Consider the following 26,016-nt stretch of genomic DNA (forward strand, 5'->3'; position numbering starts at 1 on the left):
CGCATGCATCTTTTTTGTGCTTACTTGTTGCTAGTCTATTTGTTGCTTCACTTTGCTTGGGCATATCCATATGATCTATTGCAATTTCTTTATTCGATTTGCTCTTGTTGTTCTTATCATGTTTATTTGCAGGAAATTTGACTGTTATGTGTGATCTTCCACCATTTCTTTGTCTTACCATGACAAAATAGGGGAGATTTTTTTTTTTTTTTTTTTTTTTGTGCTTCATATCTTGCAAGCCTTTACCCATGATAAATTTCACTTGTTCTTGTCAAGAGTTGTTCTTTGCAGAAGTTGTTACTTGCTATTCTTCTGTTGCTTGATGTTCTCTTGAGTATAGGTTTTGAGTGAAATTAGTTATAGGCTTGGGCTATTTTATCAAGGAAAGCCAAATGGGGAGATTGTAAAGTCTAGTCTTAAGTGTTTGGCTTTCGTTGTCAAATATTGTAATTGAACTCTCACAAGCTCAATCTAGCTTTAGAATATACTCAAATTATAGGTTGTTGCTACTGGAGGAAATGTTCATTAAGTGGGTCATTTCACCTCAAAAGGTTTTTTCATGCACGTGCATTTCATATCTCTATTTGTGTTGCATTCTGTCTAGTTTGATTGTCTAGTGAGTTTTGCACCCTGACTTCGAGCTGCCTAGGCACACAGATAGACAGCCCACATAGGTTGACTAACACTTTTCTGATGATAGTCAGTTTCTAGCCATTGATCTGCCTAGATCTCTTTTGCAATCGACAATTGTCTTTGGGACAAGTTGGCTGATGGAAAATATGTACTTCTAGGGTTTCATATTTATTCTTGGGGGGGGGGGTTTAGAACTTGGTTTTAGAGAGAGAGTTGCTTTAAAGCATTGCCAAACATTCCTCATGCATTAAACACCCAATCATTGTCTATTAGGGTTGCATTGTTTTTAAGGTTTTGCATTTATGTATTGGTCTGGTTTTGAGCTTTAAATTTGTTTTTAGACCCAACTTCTGGATTCAAGTTAAATTTTTCCTTCAACAATTTGACTGAAGAATCTGACTGGTCATTTGAATCCAGATTTCATGTATACATCATAAAATCATATCATATCATTGATTGTGTTGATCTTGGTGCCACAAGGTGATGAACTCAGGAGGAGCTGCCACTTCGTAAAGACCGAATAAGTCCATCTTATGTAAGGCAAGGTTGCACAAAGGTAAAGTTGCTTCTTAGATATGGATCTAGGAATTGAGCTTGTGTGGTCTTTGTATGAACCTTTGTTTACACTAATGGATTAGACTTAGTGGAGAGTCCCCGGTTTTTTAACCCATAGGTGGGTTTTCCTCGGTTTTTTAACCCAGAGGTGGGTTTTCCAGCAAAAAATATCTTGTGTTCAGTTACGTTTATTGAGTTCAAGTTATGTTTATTGTGTCACACATCCCACACACACATACATGGTACATATATCTGCTGAACATCTAAATGGTATATGTTCTTTATTATGCTCACTTGACACATTGATAACTTGCAATGAACTACAGCCTTGCTGACTAGGATAGTTTTTGGAAACTGGAATTGGTATTTGAATCTTAGATTTATTGACTAACAAATCTATCTTAGTTGAATAGCGGGCTTGACTAGCCAGTCCAGCGGATTATAATTTTTATATACAGGTTATTCCACCTCATACAAATTTCACATACTTTAGAAACTACCAATTTATAAGTATTATACTCATTAGTTTAATATATTGAACTCATGAGTTTGACATATTGGTATGACACTCAAATTTTCCGGTTCACTACAAGTTGATGATTCCTAAATGAGCTCTATTGGGCCCAAATATGTCACCTACAAGCCTAATCATGTCTCAAAGCTCAATCGTTATGGAAACGTCACAAGTCGAGCTTATATCTATGCATAATAAATGAAGAATGTGCCAATTCACAATCATGCCACGCTAATGAAATAATAGTTTATTGGACGCCAAGCCCATGCAAATTATCCATATTCATCGTGCCAAGCTGTATTATAATATTAATACATTAATTTGAGTCACGCCAAGCATGTAATGAGCCCAAACCACTTGGGCTTGCTAAGTGGTTCATGGTGCGGATGGTTACAGAAGTTTACTAGGCCTGCGTGGAATTAGAATTGTGGAAGACTTTGGGCCTGCTTGGGAGCACCAAAAGTCCAAGTCCATGATTTTGGCTCCACGTGGGAAGGCTTGAGAGAGAATAGCTTTAACCTTACCCTTTCCCTTGTAAAACAACTAGAATACTTAGGAAATAACCAAAACCCAATGGCATGCTAACCAAATCACATGTTTACCTAGAGTCGCGGGCCCATCTTATTGTACAAAAAAAGAATCTTTCCCTTCGAAGCTCACACAGAAAAAAGATGAGAGAAAGCAGGGAGGAGCATTACCAAAGATAAAGTTGTGTTGTGGGACTTGGTCCAGGAAATGAGAAACTTTGGGCAGTGTGCTCAAAAAGGCTTCACGAGGTTCCTAGCATCTGCATCATTATATCGAAAGGAAACCTGTAGCTGCAGTCATAGAAAGATGAAGGTAAGACTTAGCTGATTCAAAAGATGACAAGAAACCAAGATATTCCCCAGCTAGAGCCTGGAAGGATCCCTGCTTCTACAAATACAAGGCATCAGTATGCTATAAATGAGACATAACTGCGCGGAGGGAAGAAAAACAACAAGGGCAAGAATGCACCACTCAAAGCAAGTTTTCTCTAAGTGCAGGAAACTCTAGTTCTTGAGGGATAAACTTTCCTTTTGTCCTGAGCCTTCCAATAAGCCTCCTTTAACTCTTGCAAAACCACCAAAACCATCAAAAACCTTAAATTAGCTACTTCGATACCATACATCCAAGAACAACCTCTCTCTCATGCCAAACTAGTTGGCTTCCACACCATGCATCATTTGTGTAAGCACAATTTATTGTGATTACTTAGTCATTCCCACTGTTTTTTGTTGTTGAATAAATACTCCTCAAAGCCGCTAGGATCAGCGTAGGAAGCACTCGTCAGTGCCTAAGGAAGCACTCACCAGTGCCTAAGGAAGCACTCGGCAGCGCCCAGGGAATACGTTCCAAATCACGTTTACAAGAATAATGTGAATAATAGAATCACACTGGATATTGGGCATGAATAACTATTAACCAAAACAATGTGATCAAGAGTATTGATTTATAGAAAGACTGTATTCTAGTGTAATTTCAACTGAATAGGTTCTCTGCCTTTATAGGATAGCTAGGGTAGCTATGACACGCAACTAGGTGTCAATCATAGTTTGTGGAAGCCTTGAGGATTAACTATGACTAGCCCTCATTAAAAAGGAGAATTAAAAGAAGGATTTAATTCATAATTAGCAAGAGTTTTAACCCCGCATTGCTTTGCTAAGTTCAAATCGGGCTTTAAGTAAGTTTTGGGTTTCATGGCACAATGGATCTCGGTCCATCAAACCCATCTAGTCAAATTGTCTGACAACTTAAAATCCAAAACGCCTAAATTTCTAATAACCTTAGTGAGACAGGCCATTGAGAGAAAGATCTAGGGTTTTCTTGTCTCTCATCTCCAACCCTCTTAGGTCTTAACTTGTATTTGGATTTTGCAAACATTTGGAAATTTGGTAAAACTTATATTATAATTAATTGATTCTCTCCCTCGTTTAATTATGAAGTTTTTTTACTTCTGTTGTTTGAATTGGGTTGTGGTTATACAAAAAGAAAATCTTGATATTTTGCACCTCATTTGTCGCGTGAATAACAGAAAACAAATAACCAAAACCACAATATATAAACAGATACACCTAATTAACCTATGCTATACCATGCACGAAAATTGGACCAATTGGATAAGGTTGGCATTGGTAATTAGTTGGCCCGAATTACAAGTGGTTAAGCTGTGTTTCCGGTTGGCATTACCCTAATCCAAATACCAAAGTAACAAAAATAACATTTGGTTGTTATTTTTCCAACCACAATGAGTTTGCCTCCAGAAAAAAAACTAACCCACCAAAAACGTTGTATATTTCAATCTCTTTGTCTCTTGTCTCCCTAATCCGTCACTGTAATATGTTGTGATGGTAGAACCCTTTGCATCTCCATCCCCACGCATTCGTGCCTCATATGCAAGCTTATCCTGAAGGCTCTAGGGTTTCACATATTGTAAAAACCATGAGCCTTAATTGCCTAACATGCCAGGTCCTTCAGAGGACAAGTTCCTCCGGAGATAGAGATCATGCGAGCAAGGAGAAGGCTTATAAGAAACTTTGTTGTGTAAACATCAATATCGACAGAAGCTGGTCCGGGAACTTAACTTCGCCACCTTATGAGCAAATTGAAAACTCGTCTATCTTCATGCCGGAGAAGAAGGTGGTGAAGAAGGGGCCTGGTCATCGCCGGCTTATGACTACAGGTGGAGTTGCATATGAAGGGAGCGTTGAACCGCGCTTGGTCAGGAGCTCCGGAATGAGAAGGGATTGGAGCTTTGAGAATTTGTCTCTCCTCAGAAATGAGAAGAAAGGGAGAAACTCATAAATTATAATTGGCATTAGTTAATTTTTTAATTGGTTTTTTATTTTTTAATTTTCATTGTGTTATTTGTTTATTTATTTTCTGAGTTGTGGTGTTTATTTATTCTGAGCCGGCGGGACGTCCATATAGTATATGAATCGTTGGTTGAAGGGTGATTGATGTGGTGGAGTTTGAACATATACATATAATGTTTGAGCATGCCTTGTTCAAATGTACTTGTTGGTTATTCTTATATATACTAATTAAAAAAAAAAAAGAAAAACAAAGTGAGGATCAATTTCTTTTTAGGGTTACGGGTTCGTACCTTCCTGTGTTTGTTGGGACATTTTCCTAGTGGTGAGGATGAAAGATATAAGGCTTACTTTTAGGTACGTTCTTTGAAACTTGATTTCGGTCATATTTTGCCTCTTGAAACTCAAAAGACACTATTTTACTCTCTGAAACTTGATTTTAATCCCACTTTGCTATTTGGAACTCAAAAGTCGCCACTTTTACTTCTTGAAATTCAAAATTTGTTTTACATTACCTTATTTCTATTTTTTTTAAATAAGTTCATTCATTCAAAATTTCCCCCTGAAATAAATAAATAGTAAAAAAGAATAAAATGAACCATCTTCTTTCTTCACCAACCACCTCCAATAAGAACATAAGATTTTTTCTGCAATTTTTCTTACTTTTAGTTTTTTAATATGTTATAAAATGTTTGAAAATCAAATTTTCTTTTGTTTTTTTGTTTCAATCTATGTGGCACTATTTGATTGGATATATGAGCTTTATACTTGTGCCACGGCAGTCATAAGTGGGCCTTAATTATACCACATAAGTAAACTTAACGGTTATTTAACAGAATACATATAAAACTCAATGTGGAATGAATATTAAGTTTCAGGATAAAATGACGACTTTTGAGTTTTAGGGAGCAAAATGGGATCAAAATCGAATTACAAGGACAAAAGTGGCAACTTTTGAATTTCATGGAGCAAAACTAGGATCAAAATTAAGTTTCAGGAAGTAAAGTGGCGACTTTTGAGTTTCAAAGGACAAAGTGGGATCAAAATCGAGTTTCAATGGACGTAGCTAAAAATATGCTAAGATATAAGGAGTTGGGATTTTGTAAAGATAAATCATTTTCTTTCTACACCCAACGAGGGGTGAGCACGGTCCGATTCGGCCTAGTTTCACCCTCAAATCGGAACCAGAACCGAAAAATTTCAATGGTTTGGTTCGGTGCAATTCTACTTAAATTTATTATTAAAACCGTATTGTTCAATTTACACCGGTTCCGGTTCAGTTTATGCCGGTTTACGGTTCTATATATATATATATATATGTATTTTTATCTTCTACTTCCTATACCAAACACATATATCATCCATATATTCAAGCAAATTTGAGTTCCCGCTACTAAATCTACAAGATTTGTGACCAGAAGGTAGAAAGTTTACATATAAATATAAATAAAAGGATAGAAAGCCTAAGATCAAGACCAATGTGTACATCTTAAAATGAAATTGAAGTGTACATAATGCACAAAGATAGATGAGGAAAAGAAGAAAGGAGAGAGTGATGGATGGAAATTGGAATGTGAACTGACGGCTATAATTGAATGGATGAGGTGAGGTAATTACCAAGGGTTCAGCTTTGGGTTTGAGAATTTTTTATATAGATTTTTAGAATTTCAAGCCAATACATGGATGTCTTACAAGTGAAATGAATCTAAGAACAAAATGTAACCTTTATTTTGGTTGATATAATGATTTTGTAACTCAGCAATTTTCTATTGATTTAATAATTTATTTTTAAAAAGGCCCAAAAATCTTGGGTTTGAATTAAAGTTATCAAAAATGAAAATGAGATGGGTTTAAGGTGTAGGCTAGAAGTAAATAGATGTGTAAAAAAAAACACTTAAATATAACAATTCATTAATGGAGTGGGGTGAAATGAGACCAAAGAGTTGAAAATATCAGTTTCAAGAGACAAAGTGAGACAAACCCAGTTTCAGATAGTAAATTGAGATTAAATGACAATTTTAGTGGGCATTTCAATTAATAAGCCTAAAAATAAAGCAGACCAATTAATAAATACAATATGAGAAAGAGAAATAATTTTGACTTTGAATTGTCTAATATTTTATTCATGGTTGATTTATTCAATCATATAACGAGAAACAAGATGGGAAGTGTTAAGGTGATACAAAAAAGAGAGTAGAAATTATTTCCCACAACTGTAAGAAAACATGATCAGATATTCATTTTATTGGAAGTACCAGCCAAGTATATTCTTCCCTTAGACATCGCATTTGCAAAACAAACATATGCCATTTTGTATGATTGGGGATCATGCAAGTTTCAATTTACATCGAGCGCCAACAAATAAATTCCGAACTCAAAAGTTTCTATAGACCCTCAAGAAAAATGCATTTAACATTTGCCTTTTCCTATGATCGAGAATCATGCACGTGGTTAAATCTGCTGTTGTTTAAAGGTATCATCTTTCAACAATGTGCATCACGTGTTGTCCAAGAGAGGTGTTTAGGTGTACTTGTTGTATACCTTTTGGCAAAGTTTTGTGGCATGTTAGCACTGGTCATCTTTTGTTAGAAAAATAAAACATCTGAACCAATAATTCTCCCATATTGAAAAAATGTGTTTCATACACAAATTCAACTTCAAAGGTAATACCAAATATTTTTTATCATCGGGTAGATTAAGTAATCACAAATTCATTCAAATATAATAATATTAATGCAAAATCCATGAAACAAATTTTAGTTGGTATCTTTTATAACAAACAAACTCCTACCTGCCATACATTGAGAGCAACTACACAAAGATGATGACACTGGCGGTATATGAAATCTTTGGCCAATAACTGATATAACAGAAATATAGTTAGAGGGGTATTATTGTAATTAGGTTATATGGCTATATAAGGGATTGTTTAGCTATCATTTCTTTAAGTTCTTTTGTATACATTTTCTCCATTTTAATCAATAGAATCTTTCTGGTTTTCTCTCTATCATCTTCATCTTCCTTTGTACAAATTCTCCATCTTTTACAATGTAGTTAATATGGTATCAGAGCCACCAAGCTCACGCCATGGATCTTGGTGGTTGATTTCCGCTTCTATTTTTCTTCATTACTTTCTTTCATTTCCGCGTATTCATAGTTCTTATCTTTTGTTTGGTCTCTGGATTTTTCTTCTGGGGTCTCTGGCTGCTCGATGGTTCTTTATTCCCTATATCCATGGAGTGGATTCGCGGTAACGAAATCGGCCGTGGAAGCTTCGTCACCATCTACACAGCAAAACCCACCAACCCATATTCTCATCTTCAGCCGCTGGTGGCCGTGAAGGTGTCTACTCTGATTTGCTCAAGAACAAGAAGCAAGTCCTCGACCAAATCGGCTCCTGCCCACAAATCATCCGCTGCTTCGGCGCCGATCACTCAGTCGAGAACGGCGAGGAGTTCTACAACTTGGTTCTTGGTTCTGGAGTACACCAGCGGTGGCACTCTGGCGGACGCTTGCCGGAATCTGATTCGTATCAGGTGATATTGTTCATATTTTCTGCATCTGGGTTCTTCATTTTCGGAATCGACGACGGGTTCTTCGACACCGACTCGGATTCTCATTCCAGATCCGTTGTGGATCTTCATCCCCACCGCCCTCCGCCAACGGCACAGCCACAGCTGGGTTTCCCGGAGCTTCCTGGTTTGAAGAAGCGAGTTTTCGTACAGCTGGGTTTTCAAGATTCAAGTTCTCAGTCTTGCTGGTCAACCATTCTTTCTCTTTCCAAATCTCGAATTATTCAGTCCTGGGATTGTATTATCCGACTCTGTTCTTAAAGAAACCAAATTAGTGATCCTTTATCGCCGGAATCATCTTGCCGAGAAAGTCACAGCTTTCTCTTCAACGGAGATTTTGTAGAAGACAAAGCATTCCGCAATCTCAACAACCATTACGATGGCGTTTGCATTGGAAGAAGAGCAGTTGCAGAACTTAATCCACAGAGAGATCGAATTTGGGTTTGAGAAAGACGAAGATTTGGTGATTCCCGCCTGGGTTTTGGACGCTCGATTGGAATCCATCACATGGGTTCTCCAGAGACGAACGGGTCTTGGATTTCATCCTAGAACAGCATAATTGTGCATGACATACTTTGATCGGTTCATTTGCACTGTTGATTATCTACTTCTTCATTCATCTTGGTGGTGTTTTCAGAGCAGTTTTCTGACTTCGATTTTCTGTGATTTTGATCCGTGCTCTGTTTTCTGGTATGGCAGAACGTTTAGACTATGTGCAGCCTAAGTGTTTGACGAATTGCCCCTATTTTCTTCCTCTGGATACTTTTCTCGAATTTGATTTGGGATTTTGGTTATGTGTTTTTTTCTGAATTAGTAAATGAATTCTGGTATATGGGTTGTGCGATAGATCATCGAAGTGTTGATAGCAGTCATTTGGAATTGTTTGGTGATCTGCAACGCTTATTTCTTGAAGCTGTGGTCTTTGATGTACTTTCGAGGTTTAATTGAAGTGAAGCTGTGGTCTTGATGTGTAGATCTCTGCAAGTATTAGTTTTTTTTTTTCTTGTCAATTTAAAGCAGAAAGTGTCATTCTTTCTATGAATCTTGGAGTTTCATTCTCCTAAGTTGCAGTATGATTTGGAGTTTCATTCTCCTCAGTTGCAGTATGATTTGTGTTCATGGAGTGTCAGTCTCCTAAGTTGCAGTATGATTTGTGTTCATGGAGTGTCAGTCTCCTTATTTGGTATTTTTCGTAGAAGTATGAGATTTGTGTTGTGCTTTGGAGTGTCATTCTCCTTGGCTGAGTTGGTTTCTTGGAGTGTCATTCTCCTTGGTAGATTTAGTTTCTTGGAGTGTCATTCTCCGTGGTAGTTTAGTTTCTTGGGAGTGTCATTCTCCTTGGTAGATTTAGTTTCTTGGCAGTGTCAACTATGGCTTCTCAGTTCACAGTCGAAAAGTTGGGTATGTTCAGACCAAGACCATGTAGCACAACTCCCTATTTGTGGTACCATTCAGTGTGTTGAATAATAAGAGTGCAAAGGTTAGACAGCAAGCTGCAGATCTTATTTCAAGAATTGTTGTTGTCATGAAGTAGTGCCAAGAGGAGGAACTGGTGGGTCATCTTGGTGTTGTCTTGTATAAGTATTTGGGAGAAGAGTATCCAGAAGCAACTAACAGTCCAATCAAAGCCTTTCCTGTATCTTCCGATTCACATCAGGTGCGGTAACGAATGCTTCTGAGCATTTGGAAATTAAATCAGCCTATATCCAAGAAGATGACCAGTCGATCATCCCAGGCTATCTCAAATATCTAGTTCAAACTTCACTTGGATACTCCAAGTTTAGTTTGAGGGGGGAGTAATAACTGATATAACAGAAATATAGTTAGAGAGGTATTATTGTAATTAGGTTATATGGCTATATAAGGGATTGTTTAGCTATCATTTCTTTAAGTTCTTTTGTATACATTTTCTCCATTTTAATCAATACAATCTTTCTGGTTTTCTCTCTATCATCTTCATCTTCCTTTGTACAAATTCCCCATCTTTTACAATGTAGTTAATATAATAACTGATATAACAGAAATATAGTTAGAGGGGTATTATTGTAATTAGGTTATATGGCTATATAAGGGATTGTTTAGCTATCATTTATTTAAGTTCTTTTGTATACATTTTCTCCATTTTAATCAATACAATCTTTCTGGTTTTCTCTCTATCATCTTCATCTTCCTTTGTACAAATTCTCCATCTTTTACAATGTAGTTAATACCTGCCATACATTGAGAGCAACTACACAAAGATGATGACACTGGCGGTATATGAAATCTTTGGCCAAAGATCATCATAAAACTTTCCAATTAGATCAACAAAATAAAATAAAATATCTAGAGCTAAATCTAGTGAAAAAAAAAATTAATGGATAAAATATTAACATGGAAAGCAATATCAATACCACTACTCTAGTAGAACATGAATTTGTAGATGCAAACAGTTAGACAAATGACCACAGGAGAAGGGTTTTCTAATAGGGGTGGGCACAGGCCAGGTTGGGCCCAAATTTGTAGGAACTGGACTTGACCCATTTTAAAATGCAACGGGGCAGGCCAAGCCGGGTATATGAATTTTGAGATTTGGAACCGGACCTAACCCGGCCCGTTTTAAACGGACCGATTCGGGCTGAGTCCACGGGTCCAATTTACTTTTCTTTTTTTTTATATAAGAATAGGTTGTTTGGATTGTGTATAGAAAATCTGTATCATCTACTTTATAAATATTTGCTCGAGTACAGACTATTGCATTAAAAGAGAAATTACAGGCTAACTTAGCGACTATATAAATCATTTGAACATATAGAATAACAGCCTTCTCCCAGTTCTCATCAAGTTCTAAACAATGAGAAAGGCTCTGCTGTTAGTACAAGGCGTTCACAGCCTTCTCCCTGTTCTCAGAGGGGTGAAATACATATTTCCTTGCCAATAGTTACAAATAAAAGCTTATAAAGAGGAGTTTACATTCAAATCCAATTTGCATGAAATGGTCATAGTTAAAACTTAAAAGGGATTTTGAATACCTACTCCTGATCATATTGCATCTCAACGTCAAATTGGGGATTTCGAATCGATTAAATTTCAGAACTTGAATCAAGTGGACTTGCATATTATCAGAGATTGTTGGTCCACAATGAAACTAAATGCGGCTGTGTAACTTAATTGACTGGAATTACAAAATTCTCCACTAAATTTTCTCATCGACCAACAATTATCTAATTACATTACTTGGATTTACAGAAACGTTCCACCAATCAACCAAACATAATCTAAATAAAAATACCAAAATCTGAAACAGAAGATTCAAATATATACAAGGCGGAAACTATCACAGGACACACATATATTCAAATTCAATTTAATTCAACAGAAGATTCAAATTCAATTCACCTAAGATTTGAAATTCGAACAGAACAGAGGTCAAGATTCAAGAACCCAACAAAATCCCTAAATCTAGTGCACCATTAATATCTCCCGTTCGAGCACAACAATTTTGGTTATGTTAATCAGAGCATCAGCATGTGCGGCTTTCATTCGGTAATCTTAGGAAGGCAAATTTATGAACCTTCCAATTCATATAAGGCAAATTTATAGATTTGGTTTGGGGTTTTCTTGAAATCCCATATGATTACTGAATGCAGAGACTCAGAGATTGCTGAGTCAAAAAGGGCATATATCTAGAAAACCCTAAATCCCTAAATCTAAAAAATTAATCAGAGAGAATCAGAGATTGCAGAATGCAGAGACTCCAAAGAGTAAAGATTTAAGAAAATATACTACCTTAATTTGGGAGGACATGAGATGAAGGTGGTCAATTTCGATTTGCAGGATGATGGTGGTGTTCCAGATGGCGATGATGGGGTAGTCGCGATTGGGACGAGGCGGCGGTGATGTGGTTGGTGATGGTGGTCGTACCTCGCAAGTCGCCAGAGAGGGAGAGACAGAGATGGAGAATTGGCGATGGCTGCTGTCAAGGAGGAGAGGAAGGTTTCTGTCTGAGATGAGACTCGGTAAGGAAAAAAATCCAATCGAATGGTGGAGAAGTGTGGAGCTGCGAATAATCTCACGCTAGAAACGGTTCGGGCCGGGGGCCCGTTACTCTTGATATTTGGATCCACCTCGCCCCGTCTGAACCTGTCCCGAATCGCGAGGACCCACCCCGACCCGCGGATCCAGGACCTGTTTGCCTACCCCTATTTTCTAATAACATGATTTCCTTCACCATCAATTAGTTAGGATCCAAATAAATTGTTTTCTAATAAAGACCAACAAAGAACCCCACCAAATTGAATACTTTAATTGGTGAACTGTAGTTTTACTAAAGCAAATAGAGAAACCAATAAATATTAAGGAAAACTAATGAAAAGGGCTTGAAAACTTTGAGTTTTAATGATAAGGACAAAATAAAGGGTAAAGTGAATAGTATCAGGATTGACTTTTTAGTGTAAAAATGTGGTTTTTCGTTAAAGTGAACAGTACCGGGTGCTATTCGTTAAAGTTCCCTAAATATTAACCAACAAAACCTGTAAAATAACACTTAACAGTTAAGTACCTTCATCCATCTTGTGTTGGAAACCTCCGAGAAAATTGTATTAACAATCAACAACAAAATTCAAAACATGGCAGTTGCATTTTGATATCTCATAAAAGCAAATAATCTCAAAAATCACAAGATTATTAGATGATCAGTATGAGTTTAAAAAAGTCCCACAAAGCATACTAGATCAACAACACTGTACATTTTCAGTGTAATACTAGGCCTCCAACATTTTATATAACATTACTGTTAAGTTACTATCCACTCCTTGTACTCCTTGTGTCAGCAAAAACTAATCAACTGAATTTATAACAATCATCCAAACATGGACATCACGTATCTTTCTAATAACAGAATAGGACATTATGCACTTCTTATTCCATGTTATATACGTAATCAATTTCCGAAAAATCAAACCCTAAAAGTACAACTAAATGTACAACAAAAAATCTTATAGGAAAGGCACACAACATCAAACTCTAATCAGTTGGGGAGATACTACCTAAGTTATTTTTGTGAGCTTTGAAGAAATAAATTGACTATAGCCTCCTCGATTTGGGTTCCAATGACACTCATAATAGTGAGAAACGGGCAAGAGAGAAGCAAGCAGAAACTTCACCAAAGCTCTGAATAAAAAGTTTTCAAAAACCAAATTAAAACACACAAAGAAACTTCACCAAAATTTAGCAGCTGAATTAGGGATTTCCAATGAGATTCAGTAACAATGGGAAGAATGAATAACTCATATGAGAATCTGCAAAATGGAGAAAGCCCAAAAATGAAAACCCTAACCCTATAAAATTACAGAACTAGAAAGAGAATTGTTAGAAGAATCAGAGAAGGATTAGATATATGTTAAGCAAATGGGAAACCCTAACCCTTAAACAGTTAGAAGAAGAGAAAGAGACAAGAAAGTCTAAGAATGGCTAGAAGAGAGGGTCGACTCGAACAGGTGTAAGAGATGAGGGGTTATACAACCCTAAAACAGTTTTATGTCATAAGTAATGTGTCTACCATTGAGTGCTATGGAACTATACATTTTAATTTCGAGAAGTTTTATTCAAACCCAGAGTTCTCTCCTTATGCCTAATATCAAAAAAAAATATTAAAATTCCTAATTCACCCTTAACAATCCTATTTTCTAGTTTTCTCTCTACATCCATCGCAGTGGGCATGGGCTTGGCTGGACTCAAATTTGGAAAGACTGGAACATATTCATTTTAAAATGCAACAGGGTTGGCCGGGCCGGCTATAAGAATTCTGCATTTTGGAATGGCACCTAACTCGACCCATTTGAAACAAGCCTATTTAGGTCTAGTTCACAAGTTCAATTATATTTTTTTTCAAAACAAATTATTTAGTTGGTGAAGCAAATTGAAACAGATTATTGTCAGGACAAATTATGACATACAAGGCCAAAGAGATTGAAACTATATATATTTTTCATTTCTAGAAATAGAAACAGATTGACTTGTACTCTTTATTTATTGATATGTATGTTCATGGAAACTGTCCAACAAAAGCAAATAGATTCACATATGCATTACAAGCATATCAAACTTGAGAAAACAAAGAAAACCGAAAGACGAAATTGAAATTTTGAATTTAAGAACACAAAACATCAAACTTGAAGCAGCCCCAAAATGGAGCAAACCAAAAGCCCTAAATTCCAAAATTAGAAAATTAAAAAAAACCCAAATAATTCCTAAATCAGAATTACCATCGAATTTTCTTGGCTAGTCAATAAAACGATCCCCTTAAGTTGCTCAGCCATTTGTGTAAACCAAGATAACAGTAAACACACAATACCTTTCCAAAGACCCTATAGTTCTACGATTGTGTTCATTTTAGCCCTGAAAATTTATTGTTTTCTCATGAGTGCTCTAGAGAATTAAGCCTTTCAAATTATTTCTCATAGGATCCCAATCCATAATTAAGTATTCCAAGGCATAAGAATTAAAGAGCCAAAAATAATCCCAAAAATCTAGAAGACGACACATGGACATTTTCTCTAAAAAGATAAAAATGCCCTCATTAAATGGGTAAGGCTCTCAAATACTCCCACGTGCAGCTTATCATCACTGGAGGTCCAAGCAGCTGACTACAATTACTTAAAGCTCCCTTGCTCGTGGCCTAGAAAGTTATAGGTATTAAAGATAGGATTAATTACTAAATCCTATATTTAATATATTCCCAATTGAAGATGAACTCCATCAATTAAGGAATCTCTATCACAATCAATCATGGATGCTTCCATCATCATTGCAAGATATTATCTCTTAATTAATATATTGGAATATTATTTCCTCATGCATCCAATGAAATACCTTGGCCAATCACATGCCACCAAGTGTAGGGCAAAACCCTAACCTTATGGTCTGCCACTCCTCCCTATAAATATCTCCATCTCCACCAAATTTTGGTTAGCTTTTGCTACACATACAAGCCCTAAACACTAACTCTTTTTGGAGATATTGAATAAGGCATCGAAGATCCTTTAGCCAAATCCCTTCCCCTCACCTCGTGGGCGTGTGAGGCTTTGGTCTTTGATCGAAGGTGTTAATTGTTTTGTAGGTACAAATCCATCAAAACTGAAGATAGCGAGTTTTTGCTACCACAAATTAGTGCTTTCATTGAGAGCTTGATTCAAACACTCGAATAAGGCTCTCAAAATTATTTTTTGGAATTTTCTGTTATGTTGAATTTCTCGCAGACTCCTTGTCATTGAAATTTTTCCTAGAAAAATTCCTTGATTAGTCCCTGGAGGACGGATACTATGTTAGAAAATTATGAAACCACGACAAACGATGCTCCCACGTATATGGGTCTTTACCCACACAGCGGATCACAGAGCAACCATAGCTGCCACCCTCGGAAAACCTTGCAGGAAGCCTCACGTGTTGGCAAGCCTAGCAAGAAACTATAGCAATTGTTGCAATCTAACATAGGTCCAACGTGAGCCCATAAGCTCTAGGTGTTCAAGCCCAGAGGCTTCCCAAGACCAGAAGGACCGTGAGGTGGTTCCTGCAACAATTCATTGGCCAACTCAAGCCCATAGCGAAGCTAAGCCAGAGCAAGCCGAACGCAGCCAGCAAGCCTCTAGTAACCCAGGATGTGCAGCAGGTTACTAGGACCTAGCGACCTAATTCATGTAGACCCAGGTGCAAACCCATGCGAGCAATCCCATTCGAGGAGTCCAATTTGCACGACCAACCCGGATTCCTTCCAAGACCAACCCATTTTTTGGCAATCTAGACCCATTTTTTGACATTTCGGAGCCGTTTTTCGCATCATCGAACGTAGGATGTTCTATGTGTCGTGGTTTCAAAAAATTTCGCCATTGTATCTCTTCCTCAGGGCTATTTAAAGAGCTTATAAAATATTCTAGGAATACGAATGTGTGGAAAATTTAGTATGTAACAGAAAATTTGAAACGCGAATGCGAGAACCTTCTTCAAGCGTTTGAATCAAGCTCTCAATGAAGCACATGCGTCCAAGAGGGGGGAAGAGTGAGTGCTTAGGAAGCTTAGGATTATTTATAGGGAGGTGGCCGCCTAGGTGTGGGGTTTTGTCTTACACATGGCGATTTTCCATTTACCAAGGTTGTGTCATCCATAGGATTGATGAGGAAGTGATATTTCCAAGATATTAATTAGGAGATAATATCTTGGGATGGTGATGGAAGCATCCTTGATTCATTGTAATAAGGATTCCTCACTTGATTGAGTTAAGTTTCGATGAGAATTTATTAAAGATAGGATTTGGTGAGTAATCTTATCTTTAATACCTTTCACTTTTCCATACCACGAGCGGGAGAGCTTTGAGCAGTCAGTGGTGAAGCCAGGAATTCTTGGGAGGAGGGGCGAAATTTAAAAAATTTAGGGTCCCGAAAAAATGTGAACATTCATTCGAGGTCTATGTCCAAGATTTGCAAGAAGATTATTTGAACTACCCGTAGGAGAATTTGCACTAACCGAAATATTCAAAAGAGGATTTGGACTACTCAAAATAGTCGAAGGAGGGTTTGAACAACAATATTATTTGAAGGATGATTTAGCACCGTTTCTCGTTGTATCATCCTATCACTTAATTGTATAATTAGCAAAGTTTTAAAAGATACTAAGCTCTAATCGGGCGATGGACATGACTTTACACTTAGGCGAGGGCCTAGGAAAATTTGAATAAATTTATTATATACCGTATAAATAATTGTCTATTTATTATATAGCTTATAATATCCAAAAAACATTTATTATAAAACATATAATATATAACAATATTGACAAATTTTCTTTATTACTTTGTTGAATTTGATGGTAAGAAAAAGAAAAAAAAATTACGAGTTCGTAATAGTTTACAAATTATTTTTTGAAGCTCGTATAAATTTATAGTGAATTTTAAGATAAATAACAGTGTCAAACAAATGGCTTAAAAATATTGAAAGAGTGGTCAAATTAATTAGACAATAATTAAAAAATAAAACAAAGCAGGTTAGGTGGTGCAAATTGATTGGCCAATATTTAAAAAATAAAAAAAAAACAAATTGTAATTATGAAAGGTCACGTGGAGTGGGATGGGAGAGAGAGAAAGTCTCTCTCTTCTTCCTTTCTCTTTTTCTTCGTTAGAATCAAACCAGAGTTCCAGAACTTAATTTCCAGTCTCCAGAAGCTGCAAAATGCATATTTTCATTCCTCCTTTCTTTGGTCTAGGTTTTTTTTTTTTTTTTTGGGAAAATAAGAAAGCACATGATCAGCCTGTGCTACGATAGAGCAGGGAAACCCAAAAGGCCAAAAACCAGACGGAATTTCATCACTTTCAACGAGACCGGAGGGGCAAAACCACTGCTCCTGGGCTTGATTTCCGGCGAGGGGAGGGGAGGCCGCCACTCCTTGCCCTCACGTAGCTTCGCCACTATGGGCGTTATAGTCAACTGCTTGGACCTCCAAAGATGCTGAGCTGTGCATGGGAATATTTGTGTGCCTTGCCCATTTAATGAGGTCAATCTCGTATTCTTCATAAAAAAAAGTCTATGCGTTGTCCTCAAGATTTTTTAGATTATTTTTTGCTCCACAATATTCTCACGTAGTATAAAGATGTAGTGTAGAATGTGATAGATTACGCATATATTTATCATAACATGTGGCATTATTGATGTTATATATTAATCAACACTTGAAATAGGAAAGTCAGCATGCTCACAAATTAGTTCGTCGATATTTAATCATAACATATCCTAACATATCCATTCATATACTATATAGTATCATGCCATACATCTAACTTACCAATTCACTGACAATTTCAGATACGTTCCGATCCCATTTCTCGTCACCTCAACCTCACATGACATTGACATTTGTAGTTAATGATCCTACTTGTCTCGTGCATATATGAGTTCTACGTTACCCCACCACTATCAACCTACCAAGCAATAACAAATTTAAATATACAACAATTGGATTGACTTCTCATAATCTCTATACTACTCATGACTGTGATAGAATGTTCATATGAGTTTTCATGTCCATTGTAATAAGGGAGTTATTTATTTATTACAAGTAGGTAGGAGGGTTTAAATTAAGAATGCAGTAGAATGAATAGGAGGGTCTAATCATCAAGATAATCCATCACTTGCTGTAATAAGAGACCTTTAATGAAAACAAGAAAAAAATGGATAATGTATAAAAAAATTAAAAAAAAATAAAAAGTTGAATTACTTGGTAAGCTGGACTACTGAAGACAAACAAAACATTTGACAAAACCCTAACAGAAGGACAACATTGATTTGCGTCACCAAATTTCAAAGACAACATTTAACCAATTTTTATGTCAAATGCTTTTTTGAGGGGTGAGTCAAATTTAGAGACCATTTGTAATTAAAAAAAAGAAATAAACTTTTAAAAATTATAGAAATAGACATAAATTGTATATTGCCAACCAAAAAATAAAATGTGCCCTTTTTTTAATCTAAAACAGAAAATGGAAAGGGGGGGGGGCTATAGTAGGAGAGGTTTTTAGCATGCAGGAACTATGCTCTAGTACAGTACAATAATACAATTAGTTGAAAACTTGAAGAAAAAAAATTTCAACTAATTGTGAGCTAGTTTGGATGTGTTTTTAAAATAATTGAAAGTGCTTTAGGTGAAAATGTTTTGTGAATCAATTTTTAGTAAAAATGTAAGTAAATTCAGGAAAAAACACTTAAAGTGCTTCCTGGAAGAAGCACATAATTGGTGCTTCTTGTAGAAAGCACTTTAAGTGCTTTTGAAATCCACAAGTATTTTCTTTAAAAGCATATCCAAATAAGCCCGTATTATTACATTAAGTGTACCGAATCATATCCTCAACTGATCAATGAAAAGTTTCTCCTATAGTAGTATCAGGTTCAGGTACTACCATAACCATCGCATCTCTTTTCACCACTATTATTTGGCTTCCATATCTGGATTCTCACTATAACAAATTAGCAATAGCAGCAGTACTTTCTCTGTAGGTAAAGATTCTGTTGTTATTAACCACCACACCAAAAATTTCACAATTCAGTAGAGTATTCTGGATGTTTTAATCATTAAAACTTGGTATTTCAAACAAAAATTCATCTGTATTTTAATCATTAGAATATAATATTTTCAAACAAAGATCTATCGATTTAAAAAAAGCAAAGTATGAGTCTGTAGTAAGTTTCCAAAAAAATAAAGTATGAGTCTGTAGTATAGTAGAACTCCCACTTTGTAAAGGTTTCAATAATACATTTGAAAATTTCCGAGGATTTGATCCAAAGCAGACCTCAAAATTTGAAGAAAAAAATAAAATAAAAGAAAAACAGAATAACCTCCAGAAGAAAAAGAGGAAATTGTATCAATAGTTCCTCAATTTTAATTTAATTGTAGTAATAGTCCATTAATTAAAAATTCATGATCATTGATCCCTTTTACTTTAAAACGTTCAGTTATGGTCTTTTTCGTCAACTCCGTTAGAACTTCTGTCAAAATGAATCAAGTGCTCAACTCCGTTAGAACTTCTGTCAAAATGAATCAAGTGCCACACACGTGAGGCTGAATCAAGGGGCAAATATGAAAAACGAAATGAGAAAAATTGTAGATATGATCCCTCAACTTTAATCTAATTGGAGAGATAGTTCATCAACTTTAACCTAATTGTAGCAATGACTCTTCCAACATGACTCATTTTGACGATATTTTGACTGAGTTGACAAAAAAAAACTATATATGCATGTTTTGATGAGTTAATGGACTAATAATCATGAATTTTATATTACGCTATTATTGCTCCAATTAGTTAAAATTGAAACCACTACTATAATTTTCTTTTTTTTTGGATAACAGACAACACCGTTACTATAATTTTCTGAAAGAAAAAAACGCAATCAGTCCAAAGTCCAAACGCGATGACAAGTGACAATGACTGGAGTCGGAAGGCGGCATCGGAGTGTGACTACTGCTGGTAAATGCCAACTGCCAACATGCGAATTACTAGGTCATGGAATATTTCTCCCATTAGCTGCCATCATGCAAATTCCTAGGCCATGGAATAGTTCTCCCATTCAGTACACTCACAAGTAAAGGTGTGATATCCACACACTCCATTTTATTTTTTACACACATTTTTAAATTTTGGCCGTCAAATTGGATGAATTGAAGAAGATCAACAGATAGAAATTATCAAGGAATGTGTGAGAAGTAAAATAGAGTACGTGGATAGCACACCCCTCACAAGTATTGGCACTCTCCAAATGTAATTCTTCTCAGATGATTTTTCAAAAACAAATGGAGAATACAAGGCGAGTTTTAGGAGCCTTGATAATAGCTCGCCCTTAAGTTTAAGACGATAAAAGAATAGTCAAGTTTTACGTTCTCATTATAGGAGAATTTGAGTTATCAAATGTAATCTCATTATAAATATGTCATGCTATAACAATTTACTATTGATCTTTATCGATGAGCACTGTCATATTAGTGGCTTAATGGGATTTTACATGTGCTTGTATGTTATTTTCTCTACACATGTGTCTCGGATTTAAAACTCACTAATTTTCTAAATTAATTATAATAATTTTGAACTCTCTCTCGTCCTCTTAGTAATAGTAAAATTTAAAAAGAAACAGTAAACAAATGTTTACTTTGACTTGATTTTTGGTTTTGTAAAAAATTAAAAATCCCACTGAAAAAATAATTTACAAGTAATAGGTAAGAAATACACAGCTACTATAAATAATGCACTTTGCAATGCACACCTACGGTCGGGGATATACTATCGGTGATAAGTTGGCTGCAAATGATGGTGAACCTAAAAAGTTAACTATGTTTGTCAACTCGAAAGGGAACTACAAGTACTAATGGACTTGGATTGTCTACCCTTTTCATCTCATACCTTCCTCATGCTTTCTTATAATTTGTGGTTACGGTTAAGCCACGTCAACATTTTATATTGATTTTTTATAGAAATAATAAAATAAAAAGCAATGGGAATATAAAATGTTGACATAACTTAACCGTGATCACAGAAATAGGAGGACATGAGAAGGGTATGAGATGGAGAAGGTAGACAATTCAAGTCTGTAACTAATTTGGTGTTTGGTTTTGAGATAAAACCAATGCTTACCCCTACCCCTAGATACATTGAACTTGATAACTTGACGATAGCTACAAGCCTAGAACCCATACAATCTAGTAGTATTTCACTCACTTGCAACCTTAGATTTAGTTGTAGCAGTTAGGAATTGAGCTTTCAAGCTTTCAGGCTTTGCTTTTGGTTTCATTTAGTTGTATTTGATTTGGATTATGTTGGATTATGGTACTTGCATTGTAAATTGTGATGAGAAACTTGGAGGGACAAAAAGCCCCATTTATGGCAATTAGATTGTTACATAAAGTCAAAAGCATAGATTCCATTTTCTTTTATGCATTTATTTAAGGAAATTTTAATAGAAAGCTTTTGATACGGTTTATTTTAACAAAAAAATCAAATTTTTACATTAAAAAATCAATTATGATACTATTCATTTAACTCTCTATTTTATCCTTATCGTTAAAACTCAAAATTTTTAAACATTTTTCATTAGTTTTCTTTTTATTTATAAAGCAGGATTAATCTAGCAACTACGATCGTGACCCCTTTTCCATTAATTTATTTATTAACTTGCACTTCAGACCCTCTCTGTTGTTTTTTTTTTTTTTTGGAGCAAACTTGCTCTTCAGACTTGAGTCCGCCTACGCAACCCAGATGACAAATCAAATATTCACATTTCTTTACACACGCATTGACTCAAATACCCTTTCCCTGTCCTCACAATTCCAACTTTACCACTTTACCAAAAGCATGGTATCCCGGTCAATCAATTAAAACCAAGGATATTTTGGGGATTACAAGGGAGGCGAATTTACAAATTAAAAAAAAAAAGATAAAATAGAAAATCCAGAACAAAGCACAAATTAAAAATAAAAATACAAACATTTCCATTCCTTTTTTTTGGTTTTTTTTGTTTGTTAATTCGTGTTAAATTTTCTCGCATCACCTGAGATCTAGCATCCACCGTCGCCCGCCAGGCCTTCGGTGACCGACGCCAGCTTCTGGAGATTCAACTTGACAACAGTATCAGCGAAGAGACGCGTGTCCTCCTCGGAATTCCCGTCTGGCAGATCGACGACGTAGGATTCCAAAACAACGGTCCAGATCCTTCTGTCACGGTCAAACCCATGCACGGTCGTCACCGACCGGTAATTTCTGAGGCGGTGCTCGCCCCCAATGATACTGAAACCTGTGACGTGGCGGTCTTCGTCGAGTAAGTCGAGGCGCTCGGTGCTGGTGGCAGCCGGTAGGCCGGAGATAACATTGACGTCCCTGGTGCACCCGACGGTCATTTTAAAGCCTTCCTTCACGTTACAGCTCCGGATGAAGTGCTTGTAGGTCTGGGGCTGGTCGAAGCGCCGCACCACCGACCACACGGTGTCGGGTGGCGCGTGCACGCGTTGCGCAAGTAGGGAAGAACATTTTCCGGGGCCCACCTGGTACTTGTGGAATTCGTTGACGAACTGCTTCAACTCGTCGAACTCGTCCTGAGTCAACCCGGACGGGAGGCTGCGGTGGTGCTGGGTTTCCTCCGCCTCGTCTTGCTCGGCCATTGAGCCCTCACCTTTCTCCATTCACTCGAGAGGAGAGAGAGGGTTGTACTTCCGTTTTTTAGGAAGGGGATTTCGTAGGATGGTAGGGATAATAAGGTAACTCTATGGGGTTTTATTAAGAGTATTCGTGGGGTTAATCTGGGAATAGAAAAATAGTTTTTAAAGGGTATAGGAAGGGTGTCAACTTGCTGATGCCGGCAGGTGCGTTCTTCTTGGTTGCTTGACAGTTTTATTTTTCATTGGTCGAGAATCCGGCTCGAAACATTAAATATAGGGTAAATTATATAGTAGTCCATCAGGTTTGAGGTCTACTGCAATCTTATACAACATCTTTAAAACATTTTATTTTCATACCTCAAGTACTATTTTATTTCAATTTCATACAACCGTTACATTTTCCATCCATGGATCTGTTAAATGCTGACGTGGCTGCCACATATATGTCATGTGACTGCCAAATGTCTGCCACGTGGCAAATAAAATAATTTTTAAATTTTTTTTTAAAAACCTGAATTTTTTTTTCTTCTTCTTCTTTCTTGCAAGTTTTTGGGTTCTTCAGGGATGTGGGTCGCTGGGGGGAAGAAGCAGAAGAGAAGAAGAAGGAAGAAGAAGAAGAGAAGAAGAAAGAGGAGGAGGAGGAGGAAGAAGAAAAAAAATAAAAAAAAAGGACCGAACCCCTTACAACCCAGAAGAAAGAGGAAGAAGAAGAAGAGAAGAAGAAAGAGGAGGAGGAGGAAGAAGAAGAAGAAGAAGAAGAAAAAAAAAAAAAAAAAAAAGGGACCGAACCCCCTGCAACCCAGAAGAAGAAGGAGGAAGAAGAAGAAGAGAAGAAGAAAGAGGAGGAGGATGAGGAGGAAGAAGAAGAAGAAGAAGAAGAAGAAGAAAAAAAAAAGAAAAAAAAAGGGACCGAACCCCCTGCAACCCAGAAGAAGAAGGAGGAAGAAGAAGAAGAGAAGAAGAAATAGAGAAGAAGAAGAAGAAGAAGAAAGAAAAAAAAAAACCGAACCCAAAAGAAGGAGGAAGAAGAAGTAGAAAGAGAAGGAAAAATAAATAAAAATATAAATTGTCCCGAAATTAAAAAATTATTTTTATTTGCCACGTAGCAGACATTTGGCAGCCACGTGGCATATATGTGGCAGCCACGTCAGCATTTAACAGATCCATGGATGGAAAATGTAACGGTTGTATGAAATTGAAATAAAATAATACTTGAAGTATGAAAGTGAAATGTTTTAAAGATGTTGTATAAGATTGCAATAAACCTCAAACCTGAGGGGCTACTATGTAATTTACCCTTAAATATAGTAATGCAATTGATTAGAAATTTAAAAAATAGTTAATTTCAATTTATTATTTTAAAGTTTTTTGGTTTTAAACATTTTATTGATCAAGTTTTTTTATTCCAGTTTAGAACCTAAAGTGTTAATTCTTAGCTAGTTTCATACATTCATTAAGCTTTTTCTGTTAAAACAGCAATTAACCTGTGACATGACGCCGACGTAAACAATGACTGGACGCCACGTATCAATCTAGGACCCACGTGAATATTAAAAATTTTAAAAACTAAAAAATAAAAAATAAAAAGGTTAGGGTTAATCTCTGTTTACTACCCTCAAGTTTTGTGGTTTTCAACATTTAGTACATAAAGTTTTTTTCGTCCCAGAGTTATACTTAAAGTGTTAATTTTAGGACAGTCTCATACATCTGTTAAGTTTTCCGTTAGAATTTCTGTTAATTGATGATGTGGCGCCCACGTGGAGAATTACTGGGCGCCACGTGTCAATATAGGCCCACTTTAATATTAAAAAAATAATTAACAAAAAAAATAAACAGCCGTTTCCTCCCTCGTCCTTTCATTCTCTTCTCCCTCGCTCTGTCCGTTCTTCTACCTCATTTCTCTCCTCTGCAAGAACCCACCAAGCCCTCCTACCAGATCAGAATTTACACCAAGAAATCAATACACACAAAAATAATATTGGAGCTCTGCTCCTTCTATCTTCCTTCTTCCCTCTCTTCTATGTGCATTAGTTAAGGTTGAGTTAGGGTTTGAGATTTGGGTTCTAACAATGGTGTCACCCATATCGATTCCTGGATTCCCGTGCACGCTCGCCGATCCACTGCTACTTGCGACTCTGCCTTAGAGTCCCGTGTTGATGTGGGAAGCGATGGTGGACCTCGCGTCAGAGCTTCTCGAACCTCATCCTTCGCAGCTCGTCAACCATTGCGCCCAGGCTCCCGGACGAATCGTCGTCGTCTCCCAACCCTCCATCTTTCTTCTACCCACACCCCCAACCCCCCTCTGATCCCACCCAACCCTCAATCCCTTCTCTTGCCCACCCAACCCTTCGTCCCTTCTCTCTCCACGGTTGACGCCAATTCACCTCCCGCTGACTCAGACAACCCAACAACCTGACAAGCCCATTAGCTCCCCCATATTTGAACCTTCTCTCTCTCTCTCTCTCCTATATCTCAGTTTCTCTCTCATCTTCAAGGCCGAAATCATGGATGTGCAGTGTGTTTATGAATCTGGAGATGTGGAGTGTGTTGCAGATCCCGAATTGCAGTGTGTTTCTGGATCTGGAGATGTGGAGTTTGCATTTTTTGAGTTTTTCTTCTGGGTTAGAAGATCCTTACTTGAAAATACCAAATTCTTGTTGAATTGGAATGCCTTTGGGTGGGATTTTGTTAAGTTGGGTGTGCGGGGAGGGTGGGTACGGGTTGCAGAGGAGAGAAGGGAGGGTGGTGTAGGTGTAGAAGAGAGAAGGGAGGGAAGAGGTGCAGGTTGTGGAAGAGAGAAGGGACGGAGGAGAGGGTGCAGGGGGATAAGGAAGGAGAAGGATGTTTGTATTTTTTTTTTTAATTTTTTAATATTAAAGTGGGCCTATATTGACACGTGGCGCCCAATAATTGTCCACGTGGGTGCCACATCATCAGTTAACAGAATTTCTAACGGAAAACTTAACGGATGTATGAGACTGTCCCAAAATTAACATTTTAGGTATGACTCTGAGACGAAAAAAACTTCATGTACTAAATGTTGAAAACCACGAAACTTGAGGGTAGTAAACAGAGATTAACCCAAAAGGTTAATATCAGTTTACTACCATGAAATTTCTTGGTTTTCAACATTTCATAATCAAGTTTTTTTCGTCCCAGTCTGGTACCTAAAGTCATAATTCTGGAACACTTTCATACATCTATTAATTTTTCTATTAGAACTTTCGTTAATTTATGACGTGGCACT

General features: G+C 36.7%; 1 protein-coding gene across 1 annotated transcript; it reads right to left on the bottom strand.

Annotated features, from left to right (window-relative positions):
* Window positions 1-21,957: 21,957 nt before the first annotated feature.
* On the bottom strand, window positions 21,958-22,896 carry LOC103404778 (abscisic acid receptor PYR1). Its single transcript, XM_008343738.4, has one exon. It carries the CDS (start codon window positions 22,791-22,793, stop codon window positions 22,173-22,175), a length of 621 nt encoding a protein of 206 aa, XP_008341960.1. The 5' UTR covers window positions 22,794-22,896; the 3' UTR covers window positions 21,958-22,172.
* Window positions 22,897-26,016: the final 3,120 nt, after the last annotated feature.

The sequence above is a fragment of the Malus domestica genome, chromosome 16, assembly GCF_042453785.1.
Source record: "Malus domestica chromosome 16, GDT2T_hap1".
In the NCBI taxonomy this organism is placed as follows: Eukaryota; Viridiplantae; Streptophyta; class Magnoliopsida; order Rosales; family Rosaceae; genus Malus; species Malus domestica.

Excerpts from the sequence above, each read along its gene's own strand:
- LOC103404778 (XM_008343738.4), bottom strand. The coding sequence starts at position 22,793 with ATGGAGAAAGGTGAGGGCTCAATGGCCGAGCAAGACGAGGCGGAGGAA.